Source organism: Scomber scombrus, chromosome 16 (genome assembly GCF_963691925.1).
Source record: "Scomber scombrus chromosome 16, fScoSco1.1, whole genome shotgun sequence".
In the NCBI taxonomy this organism is placed as follows: domain Eukaryota; kingdom Metazoa; phylum Chordata; class Actinopteri; order Scombriformes; family Scombridae; genus Scomber; species Scomber scombrus.
In genome coordinates this window covers 26,667,501-26,690,854 of record NC_084985.1, presented here as the reverse complement: position 1 = coordinate 26,690,854, position 23,354 = coordinate 26,667,501, and the positions used below count along the sequence as shown (strand labels likewise).

Sequence of the window (23,354 nt, the reverse complement as noted above, 5' to 3'; positions counted from 1 at the left end):
TATACTCATCCTTTGTGTTATAAAACTGTGTAATTAAATAAAATGACAGGTAGAAGTTTGATGAGGAGGTAATAACATGAATGTTGCTCATATAACTGAATGCATTTTAGTAATAACTATAACTGTCACTGTTATATTCAGCAATCTTATCCTCCAATCAGAACTGAAACAAGTTTTCAATTCATCTATTAAATAATTCATCAGTAACTATTTTAAATATTTGTCCTTTTTTGAGCAAAATTTATAGTATACATAGTATTATAACTACATTATTAATATAATTATATAGTATAATATATATATATATATATTAGGGATGGGCATGATTAATCGATGATCGATAATTGATCGTTAAAAATGTTGTCGATCACATGACATTTTTATCGATCAAACGCTGGTTTCCAATAGAAGTTGTGTTGCGTAGTGTGAGTCTTGAAGCAATGCAATGAATTTCACTATGTGGCAGCAATGAGACACCTTACCAACGGGGGGCGATATTTGACAGAGAAAAGGGCTCAGCTACCTACCAGCTGCCGTAGATATCAAACGTAAACATGAAGAGGTCAAGGTGAAGTTTGGCGAGGGACCCTTTCAAACTAAAAATGACAGAGTTTATTGTAAATCCTGCACCTTGGCCAGGCTACTAGCCAGGATAGCGCGACAATGCCTCTGCATCCCGGCTACATCGGTCCTGTCAGAGCGTTTCAGCTGCTGGACTGACGCTCACTGATCCCTGAGCATGCTAAAATGCTAACATGCTAATCAACAAGAATCAGTAGGCAGGAGTTACTTTACTATGTTAGCAGTGGACAGTCACCACTGTAGCCTTTAGGTGAGTCAGTCTAATTGTTTTACGAGGCTCTAGTTAAATAAGCAGAATTGTGAAGTAGCACTATCTCTGTCACTCACTCTACCTCTTTCTCTCTCGGCTCGGCTGGGTGCATTTTGGAGTCCTTTAACGTTATATTTTGGCAAAAACTGTCAGTCCGGAGTAATATTCTGTTTTTTGATTAAGTTGTTATTAGATTTGATTGTTTTTTTGGAAGTGTTTCTAAAATAGGCTCAATCGTGTTTAAGAGCGCTGTATTGATTGATATGTGAAGAGGTTTGGTTCGGAGCTTCGGGCTCAGCTGCTTTTACAAGCGGCCCGTATCATGGCATTTTTAAGATAAAAAATAATGATTAATCGATAATTGATCGTCAATTTATAGTAATAAATATTATGGTATATAGTATATATATTATAATATAGTATAATTATACAGTTTTATATATAGTATATATGGTGTATAGTATAATATAGTATAATTATACAGTTTTAAATATAGTATATATGGTGTATAGTATAATATAGTATAATTATACAGTTTTATATATAGTATATATGGTGTATAGTATAATTATATATTATGGTATTATAATTATATTCTCTGGTTTCAGCTTCGCAAAAGTGAATATTTGCTGTTTTTAGTTATATGATTAAAAGAAAAGAATATCTGTGCTTTTTGGTTGTTAGTCAGACAAAACAAACAACTTGAATATGTCACCTTGGCCTTAGGTCAATTGTGACAAACAGCTTTTACTATTTTCAGACATTTTAGCAACCAAACATTCAAATCATATAAAAATAAATCATCAATAAAAATGGTGAGCATAATATTATCATAAGCAATAGCAGAGGTTACCAAACTAAAGAAATACAACCAGATTAAGCTCTACCAAATAGCTTTGATAACTTAACTGAAATGTAGGAATGGAAAATGATACAAGTAAGGAAGCAGGAGTTAGAGAGCAACATTAAAGACCGAAGAGTCAGTTTGAACAGAAACTTAGAGCTGAAATAAAAAACCATCTCAGTCATGTACACTGTGGTCACATTTCTTGTAGTTGGACACATTTTCCATTTTCTGCTGTTGACTGCTATTTTATGTTGATTGTGACATCATCATTCAAAAACATGTCTTCAGCTGCATGTTGTTCTTTTCACTATGCACAGTTTGTTTTCACATTCATCTGGAGGTGAAGCTTTCTCCGTTCTCGCCTTCAATCTAAGTTTAACACATACACCTACGAACATGATTTGTGGCAACGCAAGTCATCCAGTATGCAACTTATATAGGTGTGATGTAGAAACTTGACATAGTGAAACTTTTGATATGAACAATACATATTGATAGATTCTGCATTTTTCAATAAAGAGGGAGAAGAGAAGATGTCATATCAATGGTGGATAGGCCTGTCACAATAACTGCATTATCGCCTTATTGTACAGTAGTAAGGTAAATAACTCCGTCCCCAATTATAATGGCAGTCTGTGTAGAGCCCACTCTCCAATCCCACCCCCCACCCCCCTTACATTTCTATGTTATTATATTATCATTATATCAGTGGTATAAAATGATCTTCAAATGACAATAACAATGACAATCATTTCTGATTATTGTTATTGTCGGTTATTGTAACAGGCCTAATGGTGGATTTTTATCTAGATTACAGACAATATTATTTACAGAATTTTTTAAACAATGATCAAAAATCTGAAGGCCGTCTACAATTTTGACAGATTACTTACTGAGGGTGACCAACTGTTACTTTAAGTTAATCACACTCACGTCCAGTTGGTGGTGAGAGCGCATATTAAGTAGCTATGATCTAGCCTCGTCTTATCTTTGGTCTAATTGTGCATGACCTCGTTGTTTAGATGGCTTTATCCAACGCTACATACGAATGCAAAATGTCACAGCAGCCGAGTGTCCGAAGTTTCATCGTAAAGTCCGATAATTGCATTCAGCGAGGCGTCACATGATGGCGAGTTCGCAATCACGTAGACGTTGTCAATATTGCACAGAGTAGGATAAATCTATCAAAAAAGAGAACGTGGGCATCATTGTCAAACTCCACACTGGACTTAACTTGTCTTGCTATCCAGGTGCTGTGCCAAATATTTTAAAAATGACAATGAATGAATGAAAACAAAAGCTATTATATATGTCGTATTATGACTAAAAAATGAAAGTGAAAATGATGGGTTATAATAGATTATTATTTTTACGAACCTGTCCGTTAAAATGACGGATGATGAAAAAAGTGTAATGTGACCAGTGATTACAGGGTCGGACATCAGTCACAGACGGACAGTTTAGGACGACGGAAGGAAATTTCGAATTTGATAACGTTAAAATTAAAGTTGCAATTCAATGATCAACGAGCTAATAGCATCGATGCAAAAATAAAAACATTGATCAGACATCAATAATCATCTTTAAGACGCACCTTTATTTTGACATGTCTGTCTCCAGAGCGTGCACACCTCCAAACAAAATGCAAGCGGCCAGAAAAAAAGTCTGAAGATCCTGAGCAGCTTTTGCCCACGAAAAACTAAAACACAACTCAAAAAGAGTGATGAGTTTCACTGATGCGATGTCACATGTCCACATCTGGAGCCTTTTTGTTCCGCAGCACCGCAGCCAGCGCAGCTTTAATGTATAAAAACAGGAACTTCATTTTATTTCGGTTTCTTTTATGGTATGTGAAAATTTTAAAGCAAAAGAAAAAACAGCTACTATCACACAGTATCATGTCCTATTTAAGACATGAAAATATAACATAGCAATAATGATGTAAATGTATTTTATGTAAAGTGAAAATAACAATAACTTTATGGAACTGTGGGGTTTATTGTATAACCATTAGAGCCATCAGTCTTCACTGCTACATCATTAAAAAGAATGATTAAAACTATTAACTATTCATTTAACATAAGGAAATGTCAATAGATAGTACGGCTCAAATCTGACCCAGAACAGTCTCAACATTTGTAGCACCTATACAAAAGTATTTTGGTCAAATTTAGGAGAAGTCATCAAATTTCAGAGTAAAAGAAATTTAGGCTGTTTTTACAGCTGTCAAATGTCAAAATGGGTCAAATTTGACCCAAACAGTATGTAAGGGTTAAATGTCTGGTTGAATCAGTTGATGACATCGTGTCATATCGATCGCTGAATCCAATCCAAACGAAATCGTATCGTGAAAGACTTTGTAATATCAGCAAACATCATTGTCAATCATTGATATATTATATATCAATATATATATATGTCAATCAATCGTTGTCTGTTGAATTGATATAATATCGTATCGTAAGAAACTTGTGATTTACACCCCTAGTTGCTGATAAGGAAATATAACTGTGAACTCTGCCTTTTGTGTCAGCATATATCTGAAGGAAGTCAGTGACAGAAACGTTGTATTTATCAGAGATTTTATTTGAGGGCTAGCCGGGCTAGCAGCTGAGCTAGCGGCAGAAAGCTCTCAGACATAGCGTCCATGTTTCTGGTAGAGGTGGTGACTTTGATTGACAGGTGACACTTGGTAGGGGGCGGGGCTTCAGCGGACTCGGCGGGCACTCCCACAGCGTTTGGGAGCAGAGAAAGAGGCTGATTTTTACACAACTTTGAAGCCTAATTTCATATATTTGGCGATTTTTTTAATCATTCAAATTTGGCAGGGTGGTTAACAACACACTTTTCTGTGGTATGTCAAACTCAGAACACACATTGCTGCTGCAAAAGAATACGACAAATTAGACTGCTGTATATACAGTTATGAGTTTTATTGAAACTGAAAAAGAGGTGAGAAATAGGCAATGCAATCACAGACTTATTTATGATACAATAATGATAAGCACAACACTAAGTTATGTTATTATTTCTATAAGGATAAATGTATGTTTTTATTCTGTATAAAGCTTTTCTCCTTCGTCATAACAAGAAAATATTCTTATGATAGTTATTTATATTAGGACTGTAACTAATGATTAGTTTCATTATAGTTCCAACTGCTCATTATTTTTTACTTGAATAAGTTGATTGGTTGGTTATGTAAAATAATCAGAAAATAATGATAATAATGATAAATAACATAAACTGAACAAATATAATTACACTCATTCACTCTGCCCCGGCTCACATCTAATTTAACACCTTAACTTCTACAATTCCGACCTAGAATATCAAAAACTAAATTTAAGACTTTTTAAGACTTTCTAAGGATCCACAGGGACCCTGGAGTTTTTAATTTTTCCTTGAATTGTTTTTATTACCTTTAAATATGGTGTGTCTATTCTTGTTTTTTTTTACATTGAAATGTTTTTACTCAAATTGTTTCTATTTGTTCTCTTTTATAAGAGAATTATTTTATGTTTTGTGTATTTTACTGCCTTGTGAAGCACTTTGCCAGTTGGATTTTGAAAAGGACCCTATAAATAAAGTTCATTATTATCATTAATATTATCATTATTATTGTTGTTGTAATTATTATAGAGTGAGTGAAAACAGTGTGGGTGTTCTCTTTTTCTTTTTTAATAAAGACAAGAGCGAAAGAGAGAGCGAGAGGGAGCTGCAGTAGTGAGAACAAAGCTGTGACCGAGAGAAATAAAATGTTATTCTTTGACTGTTTCACGGCGGTTATGACTAAATAAGCATCAAACACTCAACAGATGATTAAGTGTGGACGCAGACGCTTTTAGTTTCTGTTTCACGTTCCTCTTACTAATTTCTCCTTTTCATTCGCTCGTTTACATTACAGACGACTGACAGATAGTAAAACTAAGCAAGCGAGAGCACGAGGAAGACCTCCTCGCATATTCAAACATGTGTCGGACAGGAGTGCAGACTCTCACTGTCGGGCCCTTTGTGCAGCTTCAACAGTTAATAATAAACTGGAAGCTAAGAGCGAAGAGGTCATCTGGCTTTTGATGTGGCACAGATGCGTAGGAGGTAAATGTCACGCAACCTGGAAGAAACAGGATGTATAGAGCTGAATGTGTGTATGTGTGTGTGTGTGTGGGGGGGGGGGGGATCTGAGGTCAAACAGCATGACAGGATCACAGGGCAGGAAGGAGTGGGCACGAATTAAGGTCAAAGATGACTCATATAGTTACTACAGTGTTAGAAATAAACACATAATAATATTTTCAGAGTCAGCGATAACATGGAGGTGGATATGAAGTGGATGCACGATCCAAAACACAGCCACACTCAGAAAGATACAAGAGCTGCTAAATACTTTGCTGGTGGAGAGCTGATAATAAAAGCTGATAGTGGTGACTCATACAGTCCTTAGTCAAGACTCAGGCTGCAGATGGTGAAACTGAGGATGATGACAAAGATCATCCATTTATGGTACACCCCTGGGATGCAGCTCGTCACTCTTAGACCAATAGAGTATGCTTATGTAAGTTAGACAAAACAAAAAGATTACTCACCAATGAGGTTTTAAGTTATAAAAAAAAAGGAAGGCAGAATGAATAATGCTAGTAATTATGCCGATAGCTGAGCATGTAATGTGTTGGTGGTATTTATCAGTGCTCCACGCAGTTTGTATGAACAACAACAGCTGGACTAAGATGTTCAGAGATCAGAGTTAATATGAGTTACAGCCTACAACTGTAATAATCAGTGGTTTTATCATTATTAATCAGTTGGTACTAGGCCTGTCACAACAATTATCGACTTATCGTACAATAACATAATTATCAGCATCATCAGCATATCATATGATACATGGACATGACCGTGATCATTTTTTTAACCTCAGTATTGCCACACTTCACATTAGCAGCTAAGAAGCTATTCATTTCTATTCATTGTCTAAACAAGTAGTGTCCTCCATTCCTCACTGTGTACGTCCTGAGTCGAGACTGCAGAAGAATTAAAGGTAAATAACTCTGTCCCCAACCATAATGACAGTCTGTGTTTTTAGATTCCCACCCCCTACCCCTCTTGCATCATTATGCTATTATATTATCATTATATCAGTGGTATAAAATGATCTATAACTGACAATAATACCGTTTATCGCGATTATTTCTGAGACAATATATCGTCCAACAAAAGTAGTTATCGTGACAGGACTAATTGTTACATATGCACTGTTGCAAAAGCTTCCAGTCCACATGTTGAGGTGTACACTAATTCAAAAATTGCAGATTATTACTATTCATAACATCAATGCTTTTCAAATGTGTTTTTATCTATAAGATGCGTTCAAGTGAAGGGAATATTCCTAAGCAGTTTAAGACTTACTTTAAAGCAAATTCACAGGTTCATTCTTACTCAACTAGTCAATCTACAGATCTTCATCCTTCCTTTGCAAGTTCTCACTTGCAAGGGTCAGTTATCTATAAGATTTAGAGGAACCAAATTATGGTATGGGTTTTCCCACCTGAAACAACAAAAAACTGTTCCTCTTTAATAAGTTATATAAGATGCTTAAAGGAACATTTAACTGCTGTTTTGTAACAGCTTTTCTACATGTGTTTTTGTCTCTGTTCTATTTGTTTTAGTCAAAGTTGTCATGTATCATGTACAGATGTTAAGGCCAATGTCCTCCTCACAAACATATGCACATGCTAATCAAGAAAAATGAGTATTTTCTATCTGAAGTCAGTGTTTTGTCCCTGTTCTACATCTTTAATGGTCAGCATGAACAGGAGGGATGATTACAGCAAGCAAGAAGTGTTCGAATGTACATATAGACATGTACAGTGAGTAATGTTTGAAGACACATAGACATGGGTCACTGTGAATAGATACCTTCATATCTTCATCACACTGTAAGAGATAGGGGACAAACTCCAAAACCTTCAAGCTGTACAAACACATTCTAAAGTTTATCTGACAAATGATGTATCTGACATGACAGATCAGGTGGATATTTTCATCCTGGTGGTCACATGTAGGTTTATTGTTGGTGTGGACACTGTTCGGAAACACAAAGGACTGTGGTTTTGAAAGATACCCATTTGTGTTGACTGTTTCAGACAGCTGAATCCTCTTATTAACTTTGGTGGACACAAATACTGACTGAGGAGTTTGAGGAGTTTAAGTGTGCTAGGAAAGAGTGACGTGTCCACAGCAGGAGTTTTTTATACATTGAACACCAAAACCGGTAATTCTTCTCCTAATGGGCATGTGTGGAGGACAAACAAGCAAGTCGGCCATAGAAAACCAGCAAAGAAGAAGATTCCACTCTGTCTTCCTGACATTTAGTTTCTTGAGAGCAGATCCCAAAAGTTTTGGGGACAGTAAGGTGTCACATAGCTATGTTAAACTTCTAAACTAACTGTCAGTGTCCACAATAAAAAGAACCCTTGCATGAAGCTGTCCATCATTGTGTTTCTCCTTCTGGAGGAGTGGTGGGTTGTGCTTACCTGTGTGGACTTATCTTTCATACAAGATGGATAGTGCACATGAGGGTCCCGAGGCCACTGCCCGGTGAGGTAGGGCCCTGTGATAGCGCCAAGGGAGGAAGTCCGCCGAATGGCCCCCGAACTCCGCACCTGCTGTGATTTGATCCTTTCAACTGCAGACATAAAGAGAGACAGAGCAACACAGTTTCAATGTAACGTAGCAACAGAGAATCATCACCTAGAGCTGCTTCTTTTTGAGCACTGTTTGGTCATGCTGCTCTCATTAACTCTATTTCCAGCAGACAACAGCAATTTTAGTCAGAAAGGCGAAGATGAACCTACTGTACTTGAACTTTCCCGACGACAACCAGCAGACATAGTTAGTAGAACATCAGGAAAGCTGAGGCACTCCTCCTCTAGCTTCGTGGTGACTGTCGTTGACCCCGAACTTGATAAAAATATCTCCCTAACAAACTAACCTCTCATAGACCTCAGGAACTGGGGCAAAGCTTGTGTTTTCACTGACAATGCCTCCTTCTGTACAGTATGCATGTGTTCCTCCACCACAAGCAGTAATACTTAATCCCTCCTTGCCCTTCAGCCTTACGAAGCCTAAGTTCAACTTTATGGGCCCATATCTGTATTAACACCACAGAGAGTGTTAAGCGAAACACTTGAAAAGCAGAAACCTGAAAGGCATACAAGGGTGCTGCAAAGCTCATCTGACAGGACGGGTTTCTAAAAAGTGCATTTCGTCCAATCAGATACGAGACAGTCAACCCTGTTATTTCAGTTTACTGAGTGTAACCACAGCAAAAAAATCCCCTTCATACACTTAAGAGTTGAGTTAGATCGCCGAAAAAGGTTCATTCCAATCCTCTAAACAATCTAGAGCTGGGACGATTAAAATGGTCACTTAATAAATTAGAGTAGTTAATCAACAGAAAATTCATCTGCAGCTACTGTGATAATTGATTAATCATTTTAGTCAAATATTTTTCTGGTTTATCCGCTCACAGCACCAGTACGTCTACAGCAGGGGCTGCATGTGTGTTACATGTAACACATTTGACAAGAATGTGATGGTGTATCTGTTATTAAAAGGGTTGATGCATTCTAACACAATTTCATAAACTTTCTCAATAACATAAAGAACATTACAGGACAGAACATAAGAACATAAAACCCCTGTTGGTATAAACATCTCCATTATAGATATAGTCTCACACAAACGTACATAGATACTTTATTGATCCTCCACAGGAAATTGATTAGTTTACAGCAGCTACATCCACATTTAAGACAAAAAACCTTAAAATACCTACTACTAATACCCATAAGTTGTGTGTGCAAGTGTGCAAAAAGTGCCAATGAAAATGCACTGCAGTATCTACACAAAAAGATTTTATACTATAATATTGGTACTTGTTTGGGTAGAAAAGGAAAAGGAAAAAGTCAAATTGATGCGTCACTAATTGACAGTGCAAGAATGGACAAAATGCAGAGGTTGACTCAACTAAGAGATTACTGAAGACTTCAGAAACAGGATGTACTCAAGACATAACAAAGGGACTGTTTGTTTTTCTGTGCTTCACTAATTCATCCATTTTTGAAAACCAGTATAGACTCTCATAATTCCTTTGTTGCCACTTTGGTGTGAATACGTTGCTCGCATATGTGAACGAAACTTAGCGTATGAATGTGAAAAGGTTTTTTGGGCACATCCGGGTTGGCAAACACACAGATTCATTAAGCTCTGACAGTTGCCCAACCCTCCTATGTAAAAAAAAATAAAAAATATGAGCGCACAGCTGGTGATAGACAGCATGCTGCAGGGTAAACATGTTTTATAACTACCACGTTAAGAGGCCAGAAGAGCTTTCCTTATGTGTGTTCATTACATGACACCTCATCTGGTTAACAGTCCGGTTGTAATCTGGTGTTTTGGCTTCTTGGTCCATAATAGTGAATCCTATTAAACAAGATAAAAGGTAGGGTCACTTGCTATAAATCCACAGGATTACAGGTACACTCAAGGGACTAATTTAGCCTTGGCTGAGATCTTCTCTCTATGTTAAGTAGCTAAACAAGGTACCACAAGAGTTGCACTACAGGAACAATCTCTCTCTTCCTCACCCAGTCTTTCCTCTTAGCTTCCACAACAGACTTTACAAAGCTATTAAGCACCCAGGCCTCCATAGACATGATATTGTCTTAAACAACTCAGCATTTTTTTCCCGAAAAGGCCAAGGATCTGACTCTAGCAACACTATGTTACAGGGTAAACAATAATGAGTTGACTTTTGGGTGTCATTTTTAGGACTTGTTGTGGGAGTTATGATTTGGGTCAGTTTAATAGAAGTTTTTATTTATTTAAATATTTATCCAGGTTTCTATCAGCACAGTGAAGCTTCATGTAACCCTGCTTATCAGGACCTACTGTACTGCTGGCTGGAAGTCAATTCCTTACACCTTGTAACCACAGTGTAGCTCATCCCTGATTACACACAGTGTATGGACACTCCATGATTAAGACATTTGTTAGAAAATGAATCCTTGATCAGGATCTCTTTTTCAACAGAGACTAAAAGGTCAAGAGATTATGTAAATCATGATTTTAATGTGCAAAGTTACGCGGATTTGGGATCAGAAGAGGACCCAAAATAGACCCTTGCGGAGCACCATCACTAACTTTGAGGGCATGCGATTTGGTATCACTGGAAACAGCATCGGCTTCATTTCTTATTCATAAATCTAATTAAATGAATATCAATCCTTTACTAAAAAGGGTAGCTGATATATCAACACAATTTCATAGTTAACAATATTAAAGTCTTTTGATGCGTCATAAAAATGTACAGGACAGTGCTCATGATTGTCCAGAGTGTAACAAGCACAACTGTTATGACATGGTCTAAACTCCAACTGTGGTGGATGTAACCTAAGATTTTTCTCTACAGAGGCTCACAGCATAGAGTTCACTATGGTCGCTAAGATGTTAGGTAAGCAGGACAGCTTGTTGTTGAAATGTGAGGTTAAAAATATAACATGTAGAGCTGCATTTAAATGAGCCATCAGTGCAGTCGTAGAGGATCTACAGATGTTACCCTCAGACTAATTTAAGCATAAGTTCATCAGTTTAATTAATAAACCTCAATCTGACTTACAGGCCTGTGGAAACAAGCTGATGAGACCAGGTTGGCTGAACTGATAAAAAAAATGAAATATTGACTTCCTCTTATTTTAAACAATTATTTTTTTTAGACAATTTGTTTTTCAAGATTTATTCAGTTTAAAAATCCCTGAAATGTATTTTAAGTTTTTAGTGGGTTAGTTTTAGTCTTTATTTGGTTCCCCAAACTTCTACACAGTATGTAATGACTGGTACTGTAAATGAACAATGTGTTGCATTACATAATATCAATTTGCATATGATTGTCCAGCTCTACATGTAAGTTTTCTACTGCTTGTTACAATCCAAATAAGATTGACAGACGGAGTGTATTAACAAAGCCTGAGGCGTGTAGACTTCACGTGGTAGTTAAAATATTCACTGTATGCAGCTTCACTCCAAAAGTAATAGTTTGTTAAATCAACGGGTTTATTTACAACCTGTCTGAGTATTAAACCAACCACATCTTTACTTTTAGACTCTGGAATGCAAAGTTGAGACAATAATACAAATCCATTACTGTGGTCTGTACAGTATGTGTCTGCATTCTGTTGGTTGAACAGGGTTTACAATTCATACCAAATATGGACTCCTAATAAAGTGTATTGTGTAATGGCGTTTCCCTTCTATTCATTCTGCAGGGGGATGCCATAATAATATCAATGGGCTATTTAATGACTGTGAGAGCATGGTAGCATCCTACATTACGGTGGAGTTCCGAGCAACAAATTAGCCCGAGCCACAAGTCAGACGCTGGTAAAATATGCAAGCAGCTGGTAAATTTGCTTCACTCAACATCTTTTGAGTGGCTGCTTGAATGTAAGATTCAGTAGTCATTTTGGCTGAGGGTCAAAAAAGTGAATTTTTCACCCTGGTGTTTTGAGTAGGGTTTACACTTCAAACCAAATATCGACACCTAATAAAGTGTTTTGTGTTATGGGAATAAAGGTTACCCTTAATTCATTTTTCACCACTGCTAAAATTTCAACTGATCAATAATATCATGGGCTATTAATGATTTTCATTCACACACTGTGTGAGCACTGTAGCATCCTACATTATCTTGGAATTCAGTGCATTAGCTCCAGCCAAATTCTGGTCAAATATGCAAAGCAGCTGGTGTATAAATGTAACATTCTTCAAGTTATTTTGGTTGAAGGTCCAAAAAGTTAATTTTGCACCCTGGTGGAATTGTTTTTAAATCATTGACTAGTGCATCAAATCCTTTCTGAATCCTTCCTCTCCTCATTCCTCAAAGGATCTCTTTATGAAAGGTGCTGTTATTTGAGTAATGTAGCTGCTTTACAGAATAGGGCAGTGTGTAACGTGTGGTTGAGCAAGTAGAGCAGGCAACAGAAAAGTGAGGAAATGATAAATATAATAAAAGCTGAAGCTTCTCAAGACAAAGAAAAGTGTTGTCTGTTGTTTCCCCAGCTGCATGAAAAGTGAAGCAGGTTAGCGGCTAACCTGACCAGGCTTACTAAGGTGGAATGACCTTTAAGGTAGACCAACTATTCTCATTTTTAGAGTCAATCTCAGCTGCCCTTCATGTAAACAGAGAATTGAGAAATGTGTGGCCGCTGCAGCTGCTGCTGCTGCTTTCTCCACCCCCGCTGCCACTAAAAAGCAGTCAACCTATAGGAGGAAAACACTGCTTACAGATCAAACTGTTTTTAACCCTGCTGGTTTACATAACCAGTTAAAACTGAAACAGGCCTACTACTTCCTGTCATTTGATGTGTGCTTACATGACCCCGGAGCGCGGTGACAGCTACAGTATGCAGCTATCAACACAGCACTGAAGAAAAAACACACACACGCCAGCTTTGAGGTATTGTCCTCTGCAAGACATTTGATCACTGAACTGAGATGTTGCACACCAAAAAAACAACCGAGTGAACAATGGGAGAAATAACAAGTCATGTTGGGACCATCCCAAATATCATCCACCAGCTGATTATTTTCATTCTCTGTGTTAACTTTAAAGTATGTGATAACAACCTAATTAGACACCAGTGCTGGATGAACTCAAAGGCTGGGACTGTGATAACTAGAACTGCTAGGTGTTGTTATCAGTACATCAGTAACACCACTTTTGAATGTCATGATTACATTTGAATATACCTGAGTAATGCAAAGCATGGACTATAAATGCTGTAGTATGTGGGATAAGTTCTATATGTGGTATATCATTTTTCTTATACATGAAATTAAGTCTCATCTATTAAGTTCATAGATGCAGGTCAAGTTTTCCTACAGTAACCTATCAGATGTAATGTGAAAATAACCCAAATGTGTGGTTTTTACCTTTAATTTAAAAAAAAGCACAAATAATAACAGTTATTGAATTTATACACAAAGTGGGTTAAGAGGTTCATGTTGGGAGCATGTCACTTTTTCAAAATCCACTGGTCTTAGGTCAATATGCCATATAGTGAAGTAAAAAACACTAATATCTATCTATCTATCTATCTATCTATCTATCTATCTATCTTCATTAAAACATACACCACAAACATTCACTTAAAATACAACTATCTAAAGAAAATAGTTGTGTGTATGTAGATATGTTCCTACCATCATTCAGCCCTAACTTTTCACAAAGCACAAATAATGAGAGTTATTGAATTATTACACAAAGGGGTTAAAAGGTTCATGTTGGAATATTATAGCTGATTTGAATCTCCAAATATGGGAGCTTTCACTTTTTCAAAATACCCTGGCCTTGGGGTCAATATGACACACAGATAGTATGAGTATGAGTTTAAGTTAAAAAAAAAAAACTAAAAAAAAAAAAAAAAACCCACTGATGTACAGTATGTAGATTATCTTAAACACATTAAGTGGCCATGTTGTCTTTTGAACTCTATCATTCAGACATGTAGTCATTATAATCCTTTAGTAATATCTGTGATGTTCCCAGTACAAACTAAACAAGCAGAAGGACAAACTCCTGACCTTTAACAGTGGTCAGAGTAGAAATCCACAGCTGGACCTGCCCTCACTTCAACTTAACCACAAATAAACTGAGTTGAACTATAACATGTACTACTGTGGGAGTAGCTGTCATGTGTAATGTGTAGCCTTTGTCTTGCATCTTGTAATCACTGTGGTCAAGCATCATAATGAAACCGTGTACAGTGTTGATGTTCAGCAGCTGTGTTGCTGACTTCTGCAATAAGCAACAAAGGGGCGGCACCGTCTGTCTACAATACTAACAAAGAACAACCACAATGACTCGTTGGCAGCCAAGAAAAATCTGCAAGAACTACCCGGCTCCGAAATTTGAAGCATTAAATCGGGTTGAGAATGTTCAGTGTACCACCTGTGTGGCATAATCCACCAATCCCACCTTAATAACAGAGTAGCTTATCGAGTATAGTGGTACTTTTCATCATCAGTCTGCAGCTGTGGAGGACCACCGCAGTTTCAGTTGAGCAGTTTACACCAAATAGGTTTAGACAACACACTCAGAGTAGAAACAGGAAACGATTGGTATGTCTGCTACAGTTGGTCTCCAGAGGAAACATCAGTGTTTGCTTTAAAAATGTGCACGGCATGTGTAGAAGAAGTCTTCTCTCCAGAAGACTGTGGACACCACGAGCTGGCCGAGAGGTGTATGCTCCTCACGCAATGAGTCGTCATTCTGAGCACGTTAGCATGCTTACGTTAGCATTTAGCTCAAAACACTGCTGCCTCACAGAGGTGCTAGCATTTGCTAAGCTAACTAATCTTTTATCAAACGTTTTATCTCTCTAAGACTACAACTAATGTTTCATTATCAACTTATCAATTAGCTATCAATAAAATGGTGAAAAATGTTCACAAAGCCCAACATGACATGACTTAAATGTCTTATTTTGTCCACAACCAGTTAGTCATAGAAGACTAAAGAAACCAGATAATATTCATATTTAATAAGCTGGAATCAGAGAATTTTGACACAAACCGATTAAACAATTATCAAAATCATTGACAATTAATTTGATAGTTGGCAAATAATCGATACATGGCAACTATATATTGCTCCTCACTCTCTATAAGCAAAGAGATGAATGGAATAAACATAGTTATTACATTCTTATTTCTAGACGACAGTCAGTGGTTAAAATGATAAAAATCACCAGAAGCAGATTAAATCAGTGGTTGCAAATGAACATTAATTCCATATTATCTGAATCAGAATCAGCAGCTGACAGCAAAAATGAAATGTTTGTCTCTATGGTAAGATTACGGTTGTTTGTGAGTGATTCGATTTCTCTGACTTATATTTTTTCAGCATTTTTTTTTAGCTTTAGCTCAAAATTAAAATCAATCATGTTTTCCTGATAGAAACTTTTTAACACATATTTATATATATTCATATATATGCCCTGGGGATATGAATGGGCTACATTTGACCAATGTTTCAGATGACTCAAGTTAGAACAGAATGTATTGTTCTGTACAGTGTTTTCATGAAGGATACTACAGTATTTCCAGTGAATCTGTAGATCCACAGGCCCTGTGTGATTTGTACAGTCTTGTTGTATTAGTTAAATTTGCTCCAGGCATGTTTGGGTATCATGAGTTCATGCTTACATTTCAAACTCGAACCGTATTCACTTTATTGTCAACCAATGCATATATATATATATATATATACATATGGGATGAAATATCATTTCTAGGGCTGGGTATCGGTACTCGATACCTTGAAAGGTATCAACCTAAATAAATCTTAAACCAAGTAGTATCGAAATGTCTCCTGTGAAACGATACCTGTATTCCATCCTTTTTGCACCCAGAGCTAGAACATATGACTATTTGTATGGACTTGCTCATAGCCAATCAATGCAAGCGTTAAATATTAATATTTTTAAGACCTTTAAATGCATTTGTGTAAAAATCTAATCATTTAGATGTGGAGGAGTGGTGGCATTTTATGCAATTTAATACTAATATTTACATAATGGGTATCAAATGAAGTACTCAATCAGTATTGGTATCACTTTAAGGGTACTTGGACGGGTACAAGTATCGGCATTTTTTTCCCAGGATCCTATGGTGCAACAGGTAAACGTTGCGAGACATTAAATATACAACATAAAACATGAGGACATAAACTGAACATATCCGTACATATTAGTTCATGATAGTGCAAGAAAACAAGACTGTGGTGCAAAACAATATAGACTATAAGACAGGACAGTAGTACAAAGACTGAGTAAACTATTAAACAACTCGTGTGGTTGATGCTGAAAGCTTTAAAGGGATAACAAGGTCATCCAGCATGACTTTCACTCATATGACCATCTCAAACCGCAGGAGAAACACTCCCACCACGGTCTCATACATAATTCAGAAAGTGCTATTTAAAGACCACTTCACACGTTTTGCACTTCATTTTCTATGTACAGGATTTCTATGTACAGGATATCACACAGTAATTATCTTGCTTTCTCACTTCTACACCATAGCTGTGAAAGGTTTATAGTGAGGTAAGTTGAGTTACACTGAAGTATACACATCCTACATTTACCATGCACAATTCAAATCTTCTCTTTTATCCCCCTCCTAAAAGTAATGTTGTAGACATGTAGAGTCATGACAGTGAAATACGTTAGCATTATCATAAACAATCACATAGTGGACAAACCAACAATTGACAGCTAGTAAGTTGTGACTGATTAGCGCTCGCATGTTCCCAACTGGCTAGTTTATAAGTTGTTAGCTCCACAGTTGTAGTCTTAGAGAGATAAAAGGTTTGATAAAAGATGAGTTAGCTTAGCAAATGCTAGCACCTCTGTGAGGCAGCAGTGTTTTGAGCTAAATGCTAACGTAAGCATGCTAACGTGCTCAGAATGACGACTCATTGCGTAAGGAACATACACCTCTTGGCCAGCTCATGGTGTCCACAGTCTGCTGGAGAGAAGACTTCTTCTACACATGTCGTGCAAATTATTCAAATAAATCAAATTATTCACTGACATACATCAATAAAACCTCCACAATTACTTTATATATAGTTTAAATAAGTTCAAAATAAATTTGACAAACCACCAATTGACAGCTAGTAAGTTGTGACTGATTAGCGCTCGCATGTTCCCAACTGGCTAGTTTATAAGTTGTTAGCTCCACAGCTACGGTAGCTTGTCACTACCCGATGTGAGTCGCTACCCGATGTTACCAAGCTAACGTATAAACTTCTCTGGTCCACCTTCTTGAGTAAACAGGACTCTGTAGCTGCCAAACTACCAAAGCTGGGTAATAATTAAAAGGTAAAACCGCCGCGGTGTGCTAGCGAGCTACATTAGCTTAAACTGGAGCAAAATAGTAGGTGACTGTGTCTGTTTCTTTGATGTGTGATGCAAAGCTGCTATCTGTATCTGATACTGTATTTCCTCAAATAGAAGACGGTAGTAAATTAAATTTCAGGTCTCTGATAATGGAGGTGGGGGCGTTCTCAACACGGACAAATTAAGGGCTGACCCAAAAACAGACTGGGGGGGAAGAAGAAAAAAAAAAACGGTGGCTCAACCAAGCCCTCCAGGAACAGCACTGGGCTTTGAAGCCAATTTAACATAGTGGCCAAACCATTTAATTACAATTCCAGGTCTGTCATGTGATGCACACTGGCCCAAAAAAGACCTTTTCCCACACATCATCACGGGGAAAGGAACGGCTGTAAAATGGTGGATACATTTCATAACCACCTTTCACTATCAGAATTTGATCCATTTGGTTTGATAACCTTTTGTAAAGTTTTGTTTTTTACCATTCAAGTTAGTGGGGGGCTAAACTGGGAGTTAGGTGGCTCAGATGTGGAAGATCCAGGTAGTTTTATATCAGTGAGTCAAACTTTTTTGGCTTCATGCACCACTCAGCATATGGTATGTGTATTCACATTTACATGGGCCTGCACCGGACGCTGCTGAAATCATCTAGACTGCCACATTTTTGGTGTCAAATTCATCCCTACTTCCATTTATACACTTTATATTAATATATGAGTTCAGCTGATTACTAAGTATACAAAATAACAAGACATTCCAATCATATTCCCAAATGAATCAAACTAAGAATCATACACTTTTGCATTTGAACCACAAATCTAAAAATACAAGTCTAAACTGGATCTAAATAAAAGCTGGGAATGGTTGTGATGGATATAAATAATAAAATAGAACAGTGGGTCAGATGAGATGATTTTTCTTGAAATAACTAGGGGTTGTGCATAAAATGTGAGAAGGTCCAGATCAAATCATGCAAAAATGATATATAATTCCATAATGTAGTATCAGATTACCTGTGGCAGCTTTATCCTGCTCTGCATAACAAATCTGGTGACTACTGATGATCTTATTCCAATGTTTGGACCATGGATGTAATGACAATACCCACCACTGCTTTTGTCAGAAGTTAGAATATAAACATGGTGATTAAAGCTGTAACTAATGATTCTCTTTATTTTAGATTAATCTGTTGATCATTTTCTATAAAATGTTGGAAAATAGTAAAAAAACAAAAATAAAAAAAGCCTGTTATAATATCTTTGAACTCATGATGACATCTTAAAATGTCTGATCAGAACTTCAAAATCCAAAGATATTCAGTTAGCTATTAAGTATGACAAGGAAAAGCTTCAAATCCTCACATTTTTTTGCATTTGCTTAAAAATGGCTAAAACGATTATCTGATTATCATAATAGTTGCTTTTAATGTTTTGTTGCAACTCTAATGATGATACTGAAAAGTTGTAAGGAGTACTTTTTGTTTATAATTTCAATGGAGAAATTGGAACTCACAATATGTATCTCCTCCGCTACATATTTTCAGAACCTGGCAAACATTTATAGACTATACTACAGCCAAGCTTCTAACTCCCACACTTCCTGAATGCAACTCCGTATGAAATAAGTAACATTTATTTCTGGTCCTGTAGCTATCTCAGTGTTTTTAACCCATCTCAATGGAATATTAATTTAACTGATATTAATTTTACTTTGTGTAACTGTTATTTATTTATTCATTCTTTTGTTGTTTTGTATTGTGTGGCGTTGTATATGTTTGAAAAAGCCAATAAAAATACGTTAAAAAAAGAATTTCAATACACTGTGTTCATGATGTGTGTTCTAAATTGAGTTAATACTCCGAGAAGAAGCAAGTGTTGACTTAGTAATGAATGAAAACAAATATCCTGGATATAGTTCAGTGCTGTTGGCACCTCTTCACTACACACAATATGTTCATATCTGAATAACGTGCTGCTTTACATCCCTAAAAAATGATCCAGATAAATGCCAGTCATTATTCCATCCGTACACTACAGCAGGTAGCTTTACTGATTAGCTCCCTTCCAGCTAAGTGGTGCAAATCACAATCACCTGCTATGATCTTTGGCTGGAATGAACACATATAAACGTTTACAGTGTTGAATGACCAGTCTGCACTTGGACTAGTAAAAAGAAGTCATAAAAAATGACAAACTTGTAGCTTGGCTGAAAGTAGTGACCTTATGATAGATTGAAATACTGTATGGGACTAAAATGCCTTCAGTTAATTATGACCACTTTTTCCAAATAGACAAAAAAATTCTTTAAAATGTTAAATGTACAACTATCTATCTAGCTGTAAAACTGTTGGCACTAGCTGTCTATGGGCTCTGCTGGGTCACACAGCCACTGTCATTGTTTAGCAAAGGTCATCAAAATGAAAGTTAGTTATCTCTCTCTCTCTGTGTGTGTGTGTGTGTGTGTGTGTGTGTGTGTGTGTGTGTGTGTGTGTGTGTGTGTGTGTGTGTGTGTGTGTGTGTGTGTGTGTGTGTTTGTTGGTTGTTGGCAGGCTTCTAAAATGCCATGCTCAGTGCCACCCTGGCTTCATGCATGCCCCACCTTGGCCACCACCACCATCACCATCACCATCACCATCAAAATACCCTGAACACACCACTGCTAAACACAACCATGTCTAGAATGACAAAAAAAATAAAAAGTGCATATGATAATAAAAGAGAGGTGGCAGCTCTTGAAATGTGAATACTATATAGGCTAGTAACTATGTAGCAGCCATGACACATGCTATATGTTGTCTGCTTTGCACAAACACCACAGATTAATGGGTGAATTTGGAAGGACAAAGTGTTCTTTCCTCATGAACTGATTATTCCCGTTTATTCAGGTAGACAGAATGATATTTTATATGTATGCATGTAGTTGCAGAGGCTGGCCTGCTTGCCCAGAGGGCTCTGTTTATGTCTCAGAGACTGCTAGGCCCCAATGTTGCCATAGGAGCCACAGACCTACCAGCTGACGACGTATTTTTTTTTTTTCCGTTTCAATGATGGTAAACAAGCACAATGACACGATTTAATAGTGAGCTTTCCGTGTTCACCGTCAATGCCGAAAATCTGGCTAATCATCCTTCTCATGGAGATCAGTAAAGCCTGTTTATCTTCGACAGAGTAGCTGCATCATCACTACACAGGCATCCATATCCTGACATATTTACCTTACAGCACGGATCATATCACTGTAATGCAATAACAACTGCGTTACTCTCTTTACATCTTCATTGTAACACATTAGAATAACACAACTAAATAGCTTAAGCTGTGTAGTGCTAAAATATGAGCAATATTATAAAAAGGCATGGTGACGTGTGTGTGGCATTTATTGTGGAAATCTAAAGATAATATGTGTCATCTCGGTGTTTCTGCGTTAAGCATCAGTTCCCTAATGGAAGTTATTATGACCCAATTAAGACAGCTAGCCAACTAGCCTAGCATCTCGCCCCGATATGTGCCGTTCCATCGCAGCTAGAAGAGAATGGTTCGCTAAACTGAAGCTACGTTTGGAAACTTGACAATTTTTGCTTATCTGTCTAAATGGTGAAGGTATAGATGCGTAAGAAATTATCCTTGACCTTAGTGTGAATGATTACAGTCCGCTTTAAAATTCGGCATGCATCAAACTCATAACACTGAGCTCATTTCAATAAAAATGTCATTTTATAAGCTATTTGGTCTCTTATTTTCCATTAGCTTTTCTCTCCAAAACACAACGTGGCGCCTGATGACGAACCTTAGGAACAATTGTCAAAGTTGAGATTTTATTGAAGTTTAGTATTGAATGATGAACTATACATACGCCGAATATAACATCACATTGTCATTATCCGAATGTGTATGGATTATCACTTTCCAATAAGCGTATCGTGTTCATTCATTGCACAACACTTTAATTGTCACATTTTCTAAGCTAGTTTGGCGTGACGCTCGCTCCATACGAAACACAACGACACTTAGCATAGCACTAAGCTATCTGGACGATGATGGGTGCATTAAACATCAACTTCATCTACTTGAAATGATGACATTACCTTTGGAAATGGGAGAATGTGGAGAGCGTTCTGGTGAGCTCCTGCTGTCCGAAGGTGAGAGTGTCTGCCTGGGGAACAGCCTGCTCTCCGAGCCGCTTCCAGCCGGGTTAGTGGGACTGGAGCAACGGGACGTCGTCGGTCCTGTGTTGCTCCCGGCTACTGAGAAGGAGGAGGAAGAGGAGCGGGTTGGGCTGTGCTGATTTCCACGCAAAAGCTGGTACGGCACCGTGGCGCGGATAGGCTGCAACCGGACCGCGGTGTTGTTGTTGTTGGTGCAGGGAGAGCAGGAGGCTGTCGGGGAGCCGCTGTGTTTAACCCGCTGCTGCTGGGATGAGCTGGCTGCTGCTGCTGCTGCTGCTGCTGCTGACATCATCAGCTACTTCACTTGATAAAAGTTGTTTATGTAACAGTGTGAGTGGTAAAAGTGCAATGTCCTGTTGACTAGACTACAACTTAACTTGACGTAGTTTTTTTTCGGCATACGACATATACGCCATCCATGTTTAACTGACTTTACCAGCTGTCAAAGTTTCTGAAGTTCATTCACAACGTCCAAGTTTCCGAACAGTTACATTTCTGCGATGTTATCCACAACAACTATAAAGTTACTTCTTGGATTCGGTGTCTGATTAGCATAAATATAAACAGCACACCTGTAGACCTACAGCTGACTAAAGTTTAGTTTAAATGTCCTTATTGTTTAGTCAGGTTAGTCCGTGTTTCTTACATGTCTCCACTCCTCTACCACAATTTCCAAGACCGTAGTTGTCAGTTCAAGCAAGTACTGGCAAGAGGTTGGGCCAAAACAATACGACTACTCTCTGATTGGTCTTGGACTACTTCCTGGGTATGTCAATGCTTTGTTCATTGGTTGCATGGAGCCTTCACCCAATGTAAATGGACGGCAGGTTAATCAGAAGTGAGGTCAGGGCGTGCTGTTGGTTAATTACCCCTTCATGGGCCATAAGTAGTTGTATTAACTAGTGTAAAATGTTTATTATATTTAAATGCAACATATCAACTAAAGTCATTTTACAGAAAATAACAGCCAAAACTCTCTATGATCCTCCTTCTGTTACGCAACATATCTTGAGTATTTATATTGTTACATTTTTTAAAGATTTATAATTCTATATTTTCAAACATCTCAAAGAACAAAAGTCAAACTGTGTGAGACAGTGCTGTGTATAAAATGACGGTTGTAACTCTGAACATAATCCTGTAACATTACTGGAAATACTTTTCTGTTTCTGATTTATTCAAGTATAAACACACACAAACACACATTCCTGTTGAAATGTACTCAGAAGGTCATGTTCCATAGGTGGGATAAAGTGACTGTTTCGTCATGAATAAGTCTCAAGGTTTAGCTATGAAGTCTCAAGTTAAGACCAGCAAATTTTAGTCAGACTAATATCCCAAGTCGTGACCAATAAGTCCCAAGTGAAGACTAACAAATCCTAAATTAGGTCAAAAGTCTTTCCTCAAGAAGGTGGACCTTTTAGTCTTTTTTAGATTTTGTCAAATCAAGTTTTAAATCATCAGATTAATGACAACGCAGACTCGAGTTGAGTCCAGGTCATGTGATTGAAAACCATTCCTATGCATATAACCTTCCATACAACCGAGTAC

General features: G+C 37.3%; 1 protein-coding gene across 5 annotated transcripts in view; it reads right to left on the bottom strand.

The window, feature by feature from the left end:
• glcci1a (glucocorticoid induced 1a) overlaps nt 1-22,469 on the bottom strand; it is a 34,868-nt gene extending 12,399 nt beyond the window's left edge. For all 5 annotated transcript variants that reach the window (XM_062435372.1, XM_062435374.1, XM_062435375.1 and 2 more), the window contains exons 1-2: nt 21,723-22,469; nt 8,213-8,364 (exon numbers count right to left, since the gene is read on the bottom strand). In XM_062435372.1, the coding sequence (XP_062291356.1) occupies nt 8,213-8,364; nt 21,723-22,095 (525 nt within the window). In that variant the 5' untranslated portion in view covers nt 22,096-22,469. The remainder of the gene's footprint in view (nt 1-8,212; nt 8,365-21,722) is intronic.
• Nucleotides 22,470-23,354: the final 885 nt, after the last annotated feature.